The sequence below is a fragment of the Heptranchias perlo genome, chromosome 36 (genome assembly GCF_035084215.1).
Source record: "Heptranchias perlo isolate sHepPer1 chromosome 36, sHepPer1.hap1, whole genome shotgun sequence".
Classification (NCBI taxonomy): domain Eukaryota; kingdom Metazoa; phylum Chordata; class Chondrichthyes; order Hexanchiformes; family Hexanchidae; genus Heptranchias; species Heptranchias perlo.
Window position 1 is genome coordinate 18,992,761 of NC_090360.1, and position 16,731 is coordinate 19,009,491.

The 16,731-nt window shown below is 46.1% G+C and overlaps 2 protein-coding genes across 4 annotated transcripts in view; one reads left to right on the forward strand and one right to left on the reverse strand.

The window, feature by feature from the left end:
- Nucleotides 1-14,330, reverse strand: part of shld2 (shieldin complex subunit 2) — a 106,753-nt gene extending 92,423 nt beyond the window's left edge. Inside the window, exon 1 of one of the 3 annotated variants that reach the window (XM_067972686.1) lies at nucleotides 14,270-14,330. The gene's annotated coding sequence lies outside the window, so the exon portion shown is untranslated. The other 2 variants (XM_067972683.1, XM_067972685.1) reach the window with 2 other exon arrangements.
- A 373-nt stretch (nucleotides 14,331-14,703) lies between these two features.
- glud1a (glutamate dehydrogenase 1a) overlaps nucleotides 14,704-16,731 on the forward strand; it is a 90,558-nt gene continuing 88,530 nt past the window's right edge. Inside the window, exon 1 of the mRNA XM_067972689.1 lies at nucleotides 14,704-15,319. Coding sequence (XP_067828790.1) covers nucleotides 14,881-15,319 — 439 coding nt within the window. The 5' untranslated portion in view covers nucleotides 14,704-14,880. The remainder of the gene's footprint in view (nucleotides 15,320-16,731) is intronic.

Here is a 16,731-nt window from a genome sequence, read left to right on the forward strand (position 1 = left end):
AAGCAGTATTCCCATCACCTCGCCTTCCCAAATGTAAATTTCTCTCATACTTGACTACTTCTAGTGTCACTGCTTCCTTTTATGTAACCCCCAGCCTTTTTTCCTCGTTCCCGATTGATCCTCCCTGTCCAACCTATATCTCCTGCCAAGGATAAACTCACCAGCCAGCTTTAGTGACTCAGAGCAGGCTGTACAAATAGTATTCTGGAATAAAAAGGACACATCATCCTACCTGTTTAAGTAAACATAATGCATGTTAATCTTATGTTCCCTGTCCATGGACTATTTGTTCTGTAAATTTCAATGTTTTTGTTTCTTTGTCTCCATTTTTCTGTTTCTGTGAATCTTCACTTTGTTTTTTTCTATATCTGAGCATCCTTGCCTTTGTCTCTCCACCTCCATGTTCCTATATTCCCATCTCCATGACAGTATCAGCTTCGCTCAAGTGTTAGCTCTCTTGTCAGAGTCAGAAAGTTGTGGGTTCAAACCTCACTCCAGGACTTCAGCACATAGGGGTTATGGGGAGCGGGCAGGAAATTGGACATGAAGCTGAGTTCGGATCGGTCAATGCCCTGTGGGTGGCGGAGAGGGCCCAGGGGCTATGTGGCCGGGTCCTGCTCCGACTTCTTGTGTTCTTTAGATTTGTGGTTGGGATCAGATCAGCCATGATCTTATTGAATGGCGGAGCAGGCTCGAGGGGCCGATTGGCCTACTCCTGCTCCAATTTCTTATGTTCTTATGTTCTTATAATCGAGGTTGACACTTCAGTGCACTACTGAGGGAGTGCTGCATTGTTGGAGATGCTGTCTGTGGATCAGATGTTAAATTGAGGGTATGTCTGCCAGTTGTAAAAGATCCCACGGCATTATTCAAAGAAGAGTTGGGAGCTCTCCAAGAGTCCCAGCACATTCCTCCTTCAAACATCACCACTAAAAACAGATTAACTAGTCATTTATCTTATTTGTTGTTTGTGGGACTTTACTATGCAAAGAATGCTGAGTGTACCTGCAAAACATCAGTGACGTCATATTAAAAAGTAATTCATTGCTCTGAAGCACTTGAGGATATGATAAGGCACTATATAAATGCAGGTTCCTCCTATCTGTTTTGATTATTTTGTAATTTTTGCACCTTATTTGTAATACAGAAGAAGAATTTAAAGTCTATATTGTTAATGCTAAGCAAAAAGTTTAGTTGTGGAGACAGAGAATCTTCTCCCTGAACTGCTCCACTGAGCCAGGTGCTATCTGTTGGACCATCTCATTCCTGAGCCGCACTTCTGTACAGACATCATGAAGGCATTTAATTTAACCCTTTTTATTTGTCATGTTAGGAATTTTCTGCACTAATCCCTTGAACTGTTGACTACTGACCGGATGATGACAGGTAATCAGTAGTACACCATGCTTCACTGAATACCGTATCTTGATCAGTATCATGTCTAGTCTTGCAAAGGTTTGTTATCAGACTAGCTTTCATTCAAAATACCAGCAATTCACACAGTAAATGCATTAGGTCCTCAGGCCCAGTTTTAGGGTCAGAAATTTATAACAAACCTTGTTTTTGTGCAAATTGTGTTAGGATCAGCCGTGCCTCTCGCCAAGGTGTTCCAGTACAGCTACAACACTGGCATCTACTCGACAAAGTGAAAAATTGCCCAGGTATGTCCTGTCCACAAAAAGCAGGACAAATCCAATCCGGCCAATTACCGCCCCATCAGTCTACTCTCAATCATCAGCAAACTAATGGAAGGTGTCGTCAACAGTGCTACCAAGTGGCACTTACTCACCAATAACCTGCTCATTTTGGGTTCCGCCGGGACCACTCGGCACCAGGCCTCATCATAGCTTTGGTCTAAACATGGACAAAAGAGCTGAATTCCAGAAGTCAGGTGCGAGTGACTGCCCTTGACATCAAGGCAGCATTTGACCGAGTGTTGCATCAAGGAGCCCTAGCAAAATTGAAGTCAATGGGAATCAGGGGCAAACTCTCCATTGGCTGGAGTCATACCGAGCACAAAGGAAGATGGTAGTGGTTGTTGGAGGCCAATCATCTCAGCCCCAGGACACCGCTGCAGGGGTTCCTCAGGGCAGTGTCCTAGGCCCAACCATCTTCAGCTGCTTCATTAATGACCTTCCCTCCATCATAAGGTCAGAAATGGGGATGTTCGCTGTTGATTACACAGTGTTCAGTTCCATTCACAACCCCTCAGATAAAGAAGCAGTCAGTGCCCACATGCAGCAAGACCTGGACAACATCCAGGCTTGGGCTGATGACTGCCAAGTAACATTCGTGACAGACAAGTGCCAGGAAATGACCATCTCCAACACGAGAAAATCTAACCACCTCCCCTTGACATTCAACGGCATTACCATCGCCGAATCCCCCACCATCAACATCCTGGGGGTCACCATTCACCAGAAACTTAACTGGATCAGCCATATAAATACTGTGATTACAAAAGCAGGTCAGAGGCTGGGTATTCTGTAGCAAGTGATTCATCTCCTGACTCCCCAAAGCCTTTCCACCATCTACAAGGCACAAGTCAGGAGTGATGGAATTCTCTCCACTTGCCTAGATGAGCGCAGCTCCAAAAACACTCAAGAGGCTCGATACCATGCAGGACAAGGCAGCCCGCTTAGAATCATAGAAAGGTTACAGCACGGAATGAGGCCATTCAGCCCATCAAGTCCATGCCAGCTCTATGCAAGACCAATCCAGCTAATCCCACTCCCATTCCTATCCCCATAGCCCTGCAATTTTTTTCCTTTTAAGTATTTATCCAGTTCCCTTTTGAAAACCATGATTGAATCTGCCTCCACCACCCCCCTGGCAGTGCATTCCAGATCCCAAACACTCACTGTGTAAAGAAGTTTTTCCTCATGTCACCTTTGGTTCTTTTGCCAATCGCCTTAAATCTATGTTCTCTGGTTCTTGACCCTTCTGCCAATGGGAACAGTTTCTCCCTATCTATGGTGTCTAGACCCTTCATGATTTTAAATACCTCTATCAAATCTTCTCTCAACCTTCTCTGTTCCAAGGAGAACAACCCCAGCTTCTCCAGTCTATCCACATAATTAAAGTCCCTCATCCCTTGAATCATTCTAGTAAATCTTTTCTGCACCCTAAGGCCTTCACATCCTTCCTAAAGTGCGGTGCCCAGAACTGGACACAATACTCCAATTGTGGTCAAACCAGTGTTTTATAAAGGTTCATCATGACTTCCTTGCTTTCGTACTCTATGACTCTATTTATAAAGCCCAGGATCCCGTGTGCTTTTTTAACCGCTTTCTCAACCTGCCCTGCCACTTTCAACGATTTGTGCACATATACCCCCAGGTCTCTCTGTTCCTGTACCCCATTTAGAATTGTGCCCTCTAGTTTATATTGCCTCTCCTCGTTCTTCCTACTGAAATGTATCACTTCGCTTTTTTCTGCGTTAAATTTCATCTCCCTCGTGTCCGCCCATTCTACCAGCCTGTCTATATCCTCTTGAAGTCTATCACTATCCTCCTCACTGTTCACTACACTTCCAAGTTTTGTGTCATCTGCAAATTTGGAAATTGTGCCCTATACACCCAAGTCATTAATATATATTAATAACCTTGGTTATTAATATAACCAAGGTGATTAATATATATCAAGAAAAGCAGTGGTCCTAGTACCAACTCCTGGGGAATACCACTGTATACCTCCCTCCAATCCTAAAAACAACCGTTCACCACTACTCTCTGCTTCCTGTTACTTAGCCAATTTTGTATCCATGCTACTACTGCCCCCTTTATTCCATAGGCTTCAATCTTGATGAAGAGCCTATTGTGCAGCACTTTATCAAAGGCCTTTTGAAAGTCCTTATACACCACATCAACCACATTGCCCTCATCTACCCTCTCTGTTATGTCATCAAAAAACTCTATCAAGTTAGTTAAACAAGATTTGCCTTTAACAAATCCGTGCTGGCTTTCCCAAACCAATCCATACTTGTCCAAGTGACTGCTAATTCTGTCCCGGATTATAATTTCTAAAAGTTTCCCCATCACTGAGGTTAAACTGACTGGCCTATAGTTGCTAGGTTTATCTTTACACCCTTTTTTGAACAAGGGTGTAACATTTGCAATTCTCCAGTCCTCTGGCACCACCCCTGTATCTACAGATGTTTGGAAGATTATGGCCAGTGCTGCTGCAATTTCCACCCTTACTTCCCTCAGCAACCTAGGATGCATCCCATCTGGACCGGGTGACTTATCTACTTTAAATACAGCTTGCCTTTCTAGTACCTCCTCTTTATCAATTATTAGCCCAACCAGTATCTCAACTTTACTGGGACTCTGATAGCATCTTCTTCCTTGGTAAAGGCAGATGCAAAGTACTCATTTAGCACCTTGCCCATGCCCTCTGTCTCCATGAGCAGATCTCCTTTTTGGTCCCTGATCGGCCCCACCCCTCCTCTCACTACCCGTTTACTGTTTACATGCCTATAGAAGATTTTTGGATTCCCTTTTATGTTGGCCGCCAGTCTATTCTCATACTCTCTCTTTGCCCCTCTTATTTCCTTTTTCACTTCCCCTCTGAACTTTCTATATTCAGCCTGGTTCTCGCTTGTGTTATCAATCTGACATCTGTCATATGCCCTTTTTTCTGCTTCATCTTACTATCTCTTTTGTCATCCAGTGTGCTTCTGGCTTTAATTGCCCTACCTTTCTCCCTCGTGGGAATGTACCTAGACTGTACCTAACTATCTACTCCTTAAAGGTCGCCCATTGTTCAATTAGAGTTTTGCCTGCCGATCTTTGATTCCAATTTACCCGGGCCAGATCAGTTCTCATCCCACTGAAATTGGCCCTCCACCAATTGAGTATTTTTACTTTAGAGTGGTCCATGTTCTTTTCCATAGCTATTCTAAACCTTATGATACTATGATCGCTGTTCCCTAAATGTTCCCCCACTGACACTTGCTCCACTTGGCCCGCCTCATTCCCCAGAACGAAGTCCAGCTTGATTGGCACCCCATCCACTATCTTAAACATTCACTCCCTCCACCACTGGCACACCGTGGCTGCACTGATCTACAAGATGCACTGCAGCAACTCGCCAAGGCTTCTTCAACAGCACCTCCTAAACCTGCGACCTCTATCACCTAGAAGGACATAGACAGCTGGCACATGGGAACACCACCACCTGCACGTTCCCCTCCAGGTCACACACCATCCTGATTTGGAAATATATCGCCATTTCTTCATCGTCGCTGGGTCAAAATCCTGGAACTCCCTGCCTAGCAGCACCGTGGGAGAACCTTCACCACACGGACTGCGGAGGTTCAAGAAGGGGGCTCACCACCACCTTCTCAAGGGCAATTAGGGATGGACAATAAATGTTGGCCTTGCCAGTGACGCCCACATCCCATGAATGAATAAAGCTGTTATATACAATGGATTAATAACACTTTAGTTTCACGGGAGGGGCTTCAAATAAGGAGTATATTATATCACAACCATCATTCCACTTCATCTGGAGAAAAGTAAATGCTGGTGGGTGTGGGGTGTTTTCACGGACTGATTTAAAATATATTCTGGCACAGAAAGAGACAATTCTATAGTGCTTCCGTTTTCCTAATGAACCTGATTTTGAAGAAAAAAACGAATCAGGATTTTCATTCTTACTAAAACTCTGATGCAAGGTAAGAACTGGTGCACAGGGTAATCCCTCCACCAAGGAAAATGTCCTATCGCGCACGCGCACACACATACACAATATAAAGTTTACCCGAATAAAGCTTTTGAAATTTGTCTTTTAACTTTTCTTCAAATAATTATGAAAAAAAACAAAAAGACATTATTAGAAGCATTGCATCAATTGAACTAATTAAATGCTGCTGAAGCATCCTGGGAAACTATGCACATTGCACATGCTCAGACTTGAGGCCCTACCTTGAGCTTTAGACCTGCACACCAGAACTAGCCACGTCCCAGTTGAGCTATTCCATTGCATCCATGACACCAGCATCTACCTGGTAATGTGGAAAACTGTCCTGATATGCCATATTCACAAAAAGCAGGATAAATCTAACCTAGCCAATTACCTCCCTACCAGCCTACTCCCAAAAAACAGCAAAATGATGGAAAGATTCATCAACCGTGTCATCAAGAAACACCTGCTCACCAATAACCTGCTAACCAACTCTCAATTCAGGGTCTACCAGAACCATTCGGCTCCAGATCTTACTGCAGTCTTGATCCAGACACGGACTCAAAACATGAATGCCAGAGGAGAGGTGAGAACAACTGCCTGCAATCTCAAGGCTCCAAGATGCCACAGGAAAATTGAGATCAATGAGGTTTCCTCTAACTTAATATTGGGAAGACCGAAGCCATTGTCTTTGGTCCTCGCCACCAACCCCATCCCTCTCCCTGGCCACTGTCTGAGGCTGAACCAGACCATTCACAACCTTGGCCTCCTATTTGATCCTGAGATGAGCTTCCGACCACATATCTGTTCCATCACCAAAACCGCCTACTTCCACCTCCGTAACATCGCCTGTCTCCGCCCTGCCTCAGCTCATCTGCAGCTGAAACCCTCATCCATGTTTTTGTTACCTCCAGACTCGACTATTCCAATGCTCTCTCCTGGCTAGCCTCCCATCTTCCACCCTCCATAAATTTAAGCTCATTCAAAACTCTGCTGCCCGTAACCTTTTTTAAAAATTCGTTCACGGGATGTGGGCGTCGCTGGCAAGGCCGGCATTTATTGCCCATCCCTAATTGCCCTCGAGAAGGTGGTGGTGAGCCGCCTTCTTGAACCGCTGCAGTCCGTGTGGTGACGGTTCTCCCACAGTGCTGTTAGGAAGGGAGTTCCAGGATTTTGACCCAGCGACAATGAAGGAACGGCGATATATTTCCAAGTCGGGATGGTGTGTGACTTGGAGGGGAACGTGCAGGTGGTGTTGTTCCCATGCGCCTGCTGCCCTTGTCCTTCTAGGTGGCAGAGGTCGCGGGTTTGGGAGGTGCTGTCGAAGAAGCCTTGGCGAGTTGCTGCAGTGCATCCTGTGGATGGTGCACACTGCAGCCACAGTGCGCCGGTGGTGAAGGGAGTGAATGTTTAGGGTGGTGGATGGGGTGCCAATCAAGCGGGCTGCTTTATCTTGGATGGTGTCGAGCTTCTTGAGTGTTGTTGGAGCTGCACTCATCCAGGCAAGTGGAGAGTATTCCATCACACTCCTGACTTGTGCCTTGTAGATGGTGGAAAGGCTTTGGGGAGTCAGGAGGTGAGTAACTCGCCGCAGAATACCCAGCCTCTGACCTGCTCTCGTAGCCACAGTATTTATGTGGCTGGTCCAGTTAAGTTTCTGGTCAATGGTGTCCCGTTCACCCATTTCCCCAGTACTCGCTGACCTACATTGGCTCTCGAGCCGGGAACGCCTCCATTTTAAAATTCTCATCCTTGTTTTCAAAGCCCTCCATGGCCTTGCCCCTCCCTATCTCTGTAACCTCCTCCAGCCCTACAACCCTCCGAGATCTCTGCGTTCCTCCAATTCTTGCCTCTTGCGCATCCCCGATTTTAAACGCTTCACCATTGCCAGCTGTGCCTTCAGTGGTCTAGGCCCTACGCTCTGGAATTCCTTCCCTAAACCTCACCGCCTCTCTACCTCTCGTCTCCTTTAAGACGCTCTTTAAAACCTACCTCTTTGACCAAGCTTTCTGACTCAGTCGAGGGAGATTGCTACCACTGAGCCACAGCTGATAAAAGATGAATGGAACAAGTCTGCTGATATTGAATAAAGCAGGGATAACCTATCAGTCATGCCTGATGAAGGGGCTTAAAGTGGGCGTGGCCAATTGGAAATATGGCCAGAGATCACTTACATATTTTGTTCTCGACTTCATGTTCTAGTCAAGCTTTCAAGTGGCACGGGAAGCACCTGGTCAGTTTCCCAGCTGCAATACTTAAATGAGACCCCCAGTGACATCACTTACATATCCTCGCAATTTCACACTGGAATAGCCTTTACAGACTGCTTACATGCAATTTCCCACACTTCCTTGGTGAGCTCCAAATTCCAGGCCCAATATGGGCTGGGAGCTTACCCTCATTACGTAAATAAAGCTGACCCCACAAAGTCAGCACACTAATGGTTAGGTATGTGCTAATAACACAATGTCCAACAAATGCCCAATCGGAAAATCTACGCTAATGTGTCTGCAACTGGTCAGAGCAACATATTGATGCTGTGTGAGGTTTGAGTTTTAAAACAATTTTAAAGATCTTTTGTTAAAGCCTGAAATTCAAACAGTGATCTGCTCAGGAACAACAGTGCGGCCAACATTTTTTAAGAGGGTGGAGAAGAAAGGGAACAAGAGTGCAAGAGTAAAGGCAGTTTTATATTTTTGTTAATTATAGAAGGAGCTATAACTAATGTCTGTGATATTAAATGTTGCCTGCAAAGTAAAGAGCAACCCAAAAGGATCTATAACTGTACTTTGAACAGTATAATCTCAATGGAGGCTTGTCAGTATTTAGTCATCTGATTGGATATTTTAGATTTAGATTTCCAATAAGATTGCAAGATTAACTGAGTGCAGACTTTGAATCTAAAAGTATGGTTATCTGATGCCAGATGAAGCAGTTCCACATGAATGTGAATGGTGGCCGTTTGCCAGTGCCAATAGAGAACTGCTAAACACCGGTTTCCTATCGATAGATCTGCAATACTATACATTACTGGTTGAGCTAATATTAGGAGGCCTCTAGCCCAGTGATCCCAAAATATAGGGTAACACGTGACTCAGTGCTGATGTCACACCATTCTCATCTTACCACTGGTCTATTAATATTGTTTGCGGATCAGGGACTTAAAATATGCGGTCCAATAATTTCAATCAAAACAGTACATTCAGTTTTAACATATTCTATATTAATTTTTAACTCACCTAACGTACTACGAGTAATAGCATTCTTTTAACATTGTTATTAGATACCCCATTTTCCCCTCCCATCATCCCAATGAAGGCCATTCCACAGCAAATGGGTACCCTCTGATATTTCAAATAGTCAATTCGAATAGACAGACAGTGAATATTAGCAAACTAAAACCCCTGGTCTGGATGGATTGCATCCACGCATATTAAAAGAAGTTAGGGAAGAGATAGCAGAGGCACTATTACATATATATAAAAATTCATTAAAAAAGGGAATAGTGCCAGACGATTGGCAGACAGCTAAGGTTATTCCTATATTTAAAAAGGGAGATAGAACAAGTCCAGGGAACCATGGACCAGTTAGTTTAACATCGGTGGTAGGAAAGGTGATGGAATCTTTACTCAAAAGATGTAATAGAAAAACATCTAGAAAATGACAATATAATAAAGAATAATCAGCACGGATTTCAGAAGGGAAAGTCATGCTTGACCAGCCTTATTGAATTCTTTGAAGAAGTAACAGAAAGAGCAGACAAGGGTAATGTAGTGGATGTAACATACTTGAATTTTCAAATGGCCTTCGATAAAGTACCGTACTGTAGACTCATGTGGAGTTAGGGAACAGGTAGCAGAATGGATAGCAAGCTGGCTACAAAACAGAAAACAGAGAGTAGGGGTTGAGGGGAGCTACTCAGACTGGCAAAAGATGGGAAGTGGTGTTCCACAGGGATTGGTGCAGGGACCACTATTGTTCACAATTTACATTAACGATTTGGACTCAGGAATTGGAAGTACAATTTCAAAATTTGAGGACGACACCAAATTGGGGGGTGTAGTTAATACAAAGAAGATTGCGGCAAAATGCAAGAAGACATTAGTAAACTTTCAGAATGGGCATGTAATTGGCAAATGAATTTCAATATAGATAAGTGTGAGGCGGTGCATTTTGGTAGGAAAAATAAGGAGGCCACATATTGCTTGGATAATAAGAGTCTAAATGGGGTAGAGAAGCAACGGGATCTCAGGGTACAGATAAACAAATCACTAAAAGTAGCGACGTAAGTTAATAAGGCCATAAAAAAAGGCAAACCAAGCACTGAGATTCATTTCTAGAGAGATAGAATTGAAAAGCAGAGAAGTTATGTTAAACTTGTATAGACCATAAGACCATAAGAGATAGGAGCAGGAGTAGGCAGTGTCCTAGGCCCAACCATCTTCAGCTGCTTCATCAATGATCTTCCCTCATCATAATGTCAGAAATGGGGATGTTCGCTGATGATTGCAGTGTTCAGTTCCATTCGCAACCCCTCAGATAAAGAAGCAGTCCGTGCCCGCATGCAGCAAGACCTGGACAACATCCAGGCTTGGGCTGATAAGTAGCAAGTAACCAGACAAGTGCCAGGCAATGACCATCTCCAACAAGAGAGAGTCTAACCACCTCCCCTTGACATTCAACGGCATTACCATCGCCGAATCCCCCACCATCAACATCCTGGGGGTCACCATTGACCAGAAACTTAACTGAACCAGCCACATAAATACTGTGGCTACAAGAGCAGGTCAGAGGCTGGGTATTCTGTGGCGAGTGACTCACCTCCTGACTCCCCAAACCCTTTCCACCATCTACAAGGCACAAGTCAGGAGTGTGATGAGATACTCTCCACTTGCCTGGATGAGTGCAGCTCTAACAACACTCAAGAAGCTCGACACCATCCAGGACAAAGCAGCCCGCTTGATTGGCACCTCATCCACCACCCTAAACATTCACTCCCTTCATCACCGGCGCACAGTGGCTGCAGTGTGTACCATCCACAGGATGCACTGCAGCAACTCGCCAAGGCTTCTTCAACAGCACCTCCCAAACCCATGACCTCTACCACCTAGAAGGACAAGGGCAGCAGGCACATGGGAACAACACCACCTGCACGTTCCCCTCCAAGTCACACACCATCCCGACTTGGAAATATACCGCCGTTCCTTCATCGTCGCTGGGTCAAAATCCTGGAACTCCCTTCCTAACAGCACTGTAGGAGAATCTTCACCACACGGACTGCAGTGGTTCAAGAAGGCGGCTCACCAGCACCATCTCAAGTGCAATTAGGGATGGGCAATAAATGCCGGCCTCGCCAGCGACGCCCACATCCCATGAACGAATAAAAAAAAATTCGGCTCCGCCATTTAACAAGATCATGGCTGATCTGATCTGTATTCCACTTTCCCGCCCTTTCCCCATATCCCTTGACTCCCTTGTTGATCAAAAATTTGTCTAACTCAGCCTTGAGTGTATTCAATGACTCAGCCTCCACAGCTTTTTGGGGTAAAGAATTCCAAAGATTCACGACCCTCTGGGAGAAGAAATTCCTCCTCATTTCCATCTTAAACGGGTGACCCCTTATTCTGAGACTATGCCCCCTAGTTTTAGATTCCCCCATGAGGGGTAACATCCTCTCAGCATCTACCCTATCGAGTCCCCTCAGAATCTTATGTTTCAATAAGATCTCCTCTCATTCTTCTAAACTTCAATGAGTATAGACCCAACCTGTTCAATCTTTCCTCATAAGCCAACCCTTCCATGGTCTTATGGTCTTACGGATCAAAACAGTACATTCAGTACCTTTGTTAGACCATACTTGGAGTACTGTGAATATTTCTGGTCTCCATATTATAAAAAAGGATATAGAGGCACTGGAGAAGGTGCAAAAAACATTCACAAAGATGATAACAGATCTGAGAGGTTATACTTATCAGTTGTAAACAATTTTACAACACCAAGTTATAGTCCAGCAATTTTATTTTAAATTCACAAGCTTTCGGAGATTTTCTCCTTCCTCAGGCAAACATTTGCCTGAGGAAGGAGAAAATCTCCGAAAGCTTGTGAATTTAAAATAAAATTGCTGGACTATAACTTGGTGTTGTAAAATTGTTTACAATTGTCAACCCCAGTCCATCACCGGCATCTCCACATCATACTTATCAGGAAAGACTAAACAGGCTGGGGCTCTTTTCCCTAGAAAAGAGAAGGCTGAGGAGTGACCTGATAGAGATCTTTACGATAATGAAAGGGTTTGATAGAGTAGACGTAGAGAAAATGTTTCCACTTGTGGGAAGTCCAAAACTAGAGGTCATCAATATAAGATAGTCACTAATAAATCCAATAGGAATTCAGGAGAAACGTCTTTACCCAAAGAGTGGTAAAAATGTGGAACGTGCTACCACATAGAGTAGTTGAGGCAAATAGTATAGATGCATTTAAGGGGAAGCTAGATAAGCACATGAAGGAGAAAGAAATAGAAGGGTATGCTGATAGGGTTAGATTAAGTAGGGAGTGAGGAGGCTCGTGCATTGAATAAACACCGGCATAGACCAGTTGGGCCGAATGGCCTGTTTCTATGCTGTAGACTCAACCATGGGGGTATATAACACCAAAGCCTGCCCTTATCCTCACTCAACATCCATATTTTTTAAAGGGTCATTGAACAGAAATCAGGGGCATGATTTTAGCTCGGAGCCAGGAAGGGGGCGGGGGCGCGGGTGGAATTCCTGACGGGAAACCGGAAGTACGGGTTTCTCGGATGTCCTTACGATTTTGATGTAAGGATGTTGTTTTTTTTGCTGGTTTCCTGCCTGACAGGCCAGCCTGATTGACAGGCTAGCTCTCAGTCAGACTGGAGAAGAACCAGGAAGAGGACGTGATCAGATAAGTGTTAGATGGGGTGGAGGGGCTGTCATCAGGGGGTGGGCCCAGTCATCTGGGGGGGTCGGGATGCATCGCGAGGTCAGGGTCGGGATTCATTGCAGGGAGATTGTGGGGGTGGGGTCGCTGCTGGTAGGCTTGTTGGGCCTGGAGGAAGCACTCCTGCTCCTCCGGGCCCACGAGCAGTGCTATAAAAGGAACATACCTGCAGTTTCAGGCCTTCTCGCCTCCTCTCATTTGGCGTGAAGTAGGTTTGGGAATCCCGGCCCCCGGGGGCTAAAATCAAAAAAGCTTTGAAAATGGAGGCCTGTAGCCTCCTTAAAAGCTTTCAATGCCCGACCCACCTCCTGAGAGCGGGTTGGTTGCCCGCCCCTGTGAAAACCGGAAACGTGCGGGTTGGAAGTGGGTTTTAGATTTTTGCAATTGTTACTGCCCCCCCAACCCACCCAATTTCCAGGCTAAAATCACACCCAGGTGTGGGAATTTGACTTTTCCCTTTTCCTGTCCATGATCCTGACATCAATTGTAGTGCTACATATAACTTACAGCAAAGAAACAGGTCATTTGGCCCAACTGGTCTGTGCCGGTGATAGGGTTTCAACTGAAATGAGCTAACTCAGCACAGGTCAGGGATTGAACCAGGGACATTCATGGCCTGCATAGCTGAGTTATACATTGTGTGCCACCTTGCTACAATGTGACCATTTTCAATGTTTAAAAAATTTTACAGCTACATGTTTTGAAACATTATAAAGATAATGTCAAACCATGACTACATGTCACTCACATGAAGTGACTACCATTTTAAAAATGATCGATTTTGAGGCATTTTCACTGTGAAAAATAAACAGCCGAATGTTTAAAATGGTTTGCAATTTGAGTCATTCTTAGTCACCATAAATTGTTGCTCGTGGACGATTGCCTGACATTGACAGCTCTAAATTACAGTCAGAGTGACCAACTTTAACCAAGTTCAAAAGCAGAGAGCAAGACTTGGGAAGCAAGGTTGGGAACATGGATGGATCTATATTTTTGCTGTTGCTGATGAGTTAATTGAAAACTTTAATAACTGATGTCTCTACTTCATAAGGAGCAGAATGGGGAGGGAAGAAACTGTCCAGTTTATCAATTAGAAATTTCGAGAAAAACGTCCGAAATCAGCAATCCATCCAGCTGCATTATGGAGAACGTCTGCGCTCTCTCGTTACCCTGTATTTGGAACAAGATCCCAAGGCAACCCCAGCCACTTGGGATGACCACACCAGATAATTATTCGACTTTTTAGGTAGGAAGTCATCTTTCATTTAATGGCAGGTATCTGATCTATTACATCCGGGTCATTCAAAATTATTTTCAAACACACGCAACTTACGATCTTCGAAGTTTCAGGAACAAAATAATTAAGTGTTTATCGAATGAGTAATATGATATTCCTTCTGGTGACAACAATTAAAGAAAGCCTGCAGCCTCCCTACCTCTGGCACTGAGATGGCGACGATTAACGAAAAGACCCGAACGAAAGGGCATCCTGCAACCTTAACCCTTTTTTGAAAAACTTTTCCCTCTCAATACATATTTCGTGATGAGTGGACTAAATACCATTTGCATAGGCTACCATGATTATATTTTAAGACGTAAACGACGCCGCTGGTACGGAAATTACCGAAGATTCCCGAAGCACCTCAGGCCGGCCTGGACCAGACGGATAATTTCTATTGGCTTGGATCGCTTGTCAGATGATCCTCACAACGCCACCCCCATCTATCCTACCCGGGGCGAGCGGGCACGCGCGCGCGCGCGCGCACACGGAGCAACCTCTATCTCGTGCGCGTGGGTATACGACAGCGGGTAAACAACTTGCGGCGTGGTGCGCGCCTGCTCGTTCTCGTTCCCGCTCACAACGTCAGATGCTTTACGTTCGTACAGGCGACCTCTCCTCCCCCCTCCCCGCCTCCGCCTCGCGCACGAGCACGTGCGAAAACGCCCCGCCCCTTTCTATAACCACCCGCTGGCCCTTCGCCCGGGCGCATGCGTAGAAGTCGGCAGCTAAAACCAAGGGGGAGGAGGAGGAGGGGGTGCATGCGCAGTGGCGGGTCTGAGGGTGTTTATGTCACTAAGCCTGCCCTCGGGCGTTCAGTGAAGCGGCGGCGCTGAGTGCCAGGCGTGGAAGCTCTCGGTGCTGTCAGTGTGTGAGTGTGTGTGAGGCGCAGCGCTTCCAAGTCCCCTTTGAGCACGGTGACTGCCCCCCGCCCCCCCCCCCCACCCTCTCGCGCCATGTACCGGTATTTAGGAGAGCTGCTGGCTCGCGGGGCCGCCGCCGCCGCCGCCGCCGCCTCATCGTCACCCGGCGCCGCTGCCGCTGCCGAGAGCGGTTTGCAGCGCCTCAGCGGCCCGGCTGCCCTGCTCCAGTGCCGGCGGTACTCCAGCGAGCCCGCGGAGAACGAGCAGCAGGACGACCCGAACTTCTTCAACATGGTGGAGGGGTTTTTCGACCGCGGGGCGAAGATCGTGGAGGACAAGTTGGTGGAGGACCTGCGGACCCGCGAGTCGAACGAGCAGAAGCACAGCCGGGTGCGGGGCATCCTGAACATCATCAAGCCCTGCAACCACGTCCTGTCCATTTCCTTCCCCATCAAGAGGGACAACGGCGAGTGGGAAGTGATCGAGGGCTACCGAGCCCAGCACAGCCAGCACCGGACGCCGTGCAAAGGAGGTAAGGCAGGGCATTGCACGCCTAGCGGGGCAGTTGCAGAAACTCCTGCCTCGTTACCCCATCCCTCAGTGGGGCAGCATCAGGAACTCCTGCCTCGTTACCCCACCTCTCAATGGGGCAGCATCAGGAACTCCTGCCTTGTTACCCCATCCCTCAGTGGGGCAGCATCAGGAACTCCTGCCCTGTCACCCCATCCCTCAGTGGGGCAGCATCAGGAACTCCTGCCCTGTCACCCCATCCCTCAGTGGGGCAGCATCAGGAACTCCTGCCCTGTTACCCCATCTCTCAATGGGGTAGCATCAGGAACTCCTGCCCTGTAACCTCATCTCTCAATGGGGCAGCATCAGGAACTTCTGCCCTGTAACCTCATCTCTCAATGGGGCAGCATCAGGAACTCCTGCCTTGTTACCCCATCCCTCAATGGGGCAGCATCAGGAACTCCTGCCTTGTTACCCCATCCCTCAGTGGGGCAGCATCAGGAACTCCTGCCCTGTTACCCCATCCCTCAATGGGGCAGCATCAGGAACTTCTGCCCTGTAACCTCATCTCTCAGTGGGGCAGCATCAGGGACCCCTGCCCTTGTCACCCTACTCAATGGCACCGCTGCAGGAATACTTCTCCTAAAAACAGCCCACACTCCAGAAGACTATTATAAACACTATCCCATCCCCATTGGAGTTATGGTAGGAATAGCAGCTCTTACCCCATCCCTCAGTGGGGCTGCTGCATTAATACCTCTCTTATTACCCTTTCCAATTTCACTGCTGCAGGAATAAGCACTGCTGTGTAAATACATAACTCCTAGCAAGGCTGCTTCATACCTGTAGGCCAGATAGACTAATAGACCTAGTTCAGGAATGTGCCTTTATATAACTATTAGAAGCAATATATGATCTGTATATTCTAAGGTAATGTTGCTCCTATAGGAATATATAACAGTGCTAACTATGCAGTCAGCATAGGACCAAATACAAAGGTGAGGTAGCAATAGGTAAATAATGAGCAAATCAACATAATGTATGAGAGATTTGGGCAGCGTCATAAGCTATTGATGGTAATGAATTCTGAAGTGAGATTATTTTCATTATAATCATTCCTTTGCATTTTTCAAAATAAAATTGTTAGTGTTTCTAATCTTCAAAATCAATCTTGCCTGTTTACTGGGTGGAAAGCATTATTTCATTGTGGATTTCCTGAATGACATTGGCCAGGGCAACTAAAGTATTTTTAAAAAAATTAGTCAAATGGTGACCTGCTGGAATTGTAATGTGCAGTGGAAAATTGGGAAGTAAACCAGCTTATGTATTGTGACTATAATAGAGTCCATGCACAGAACCCTTCATAGAGTCATAGAGTTATACAGCACGGATAGAGGCCCTTCGGCCCATCGTGTCCGCGCCGGCCATCAGCCC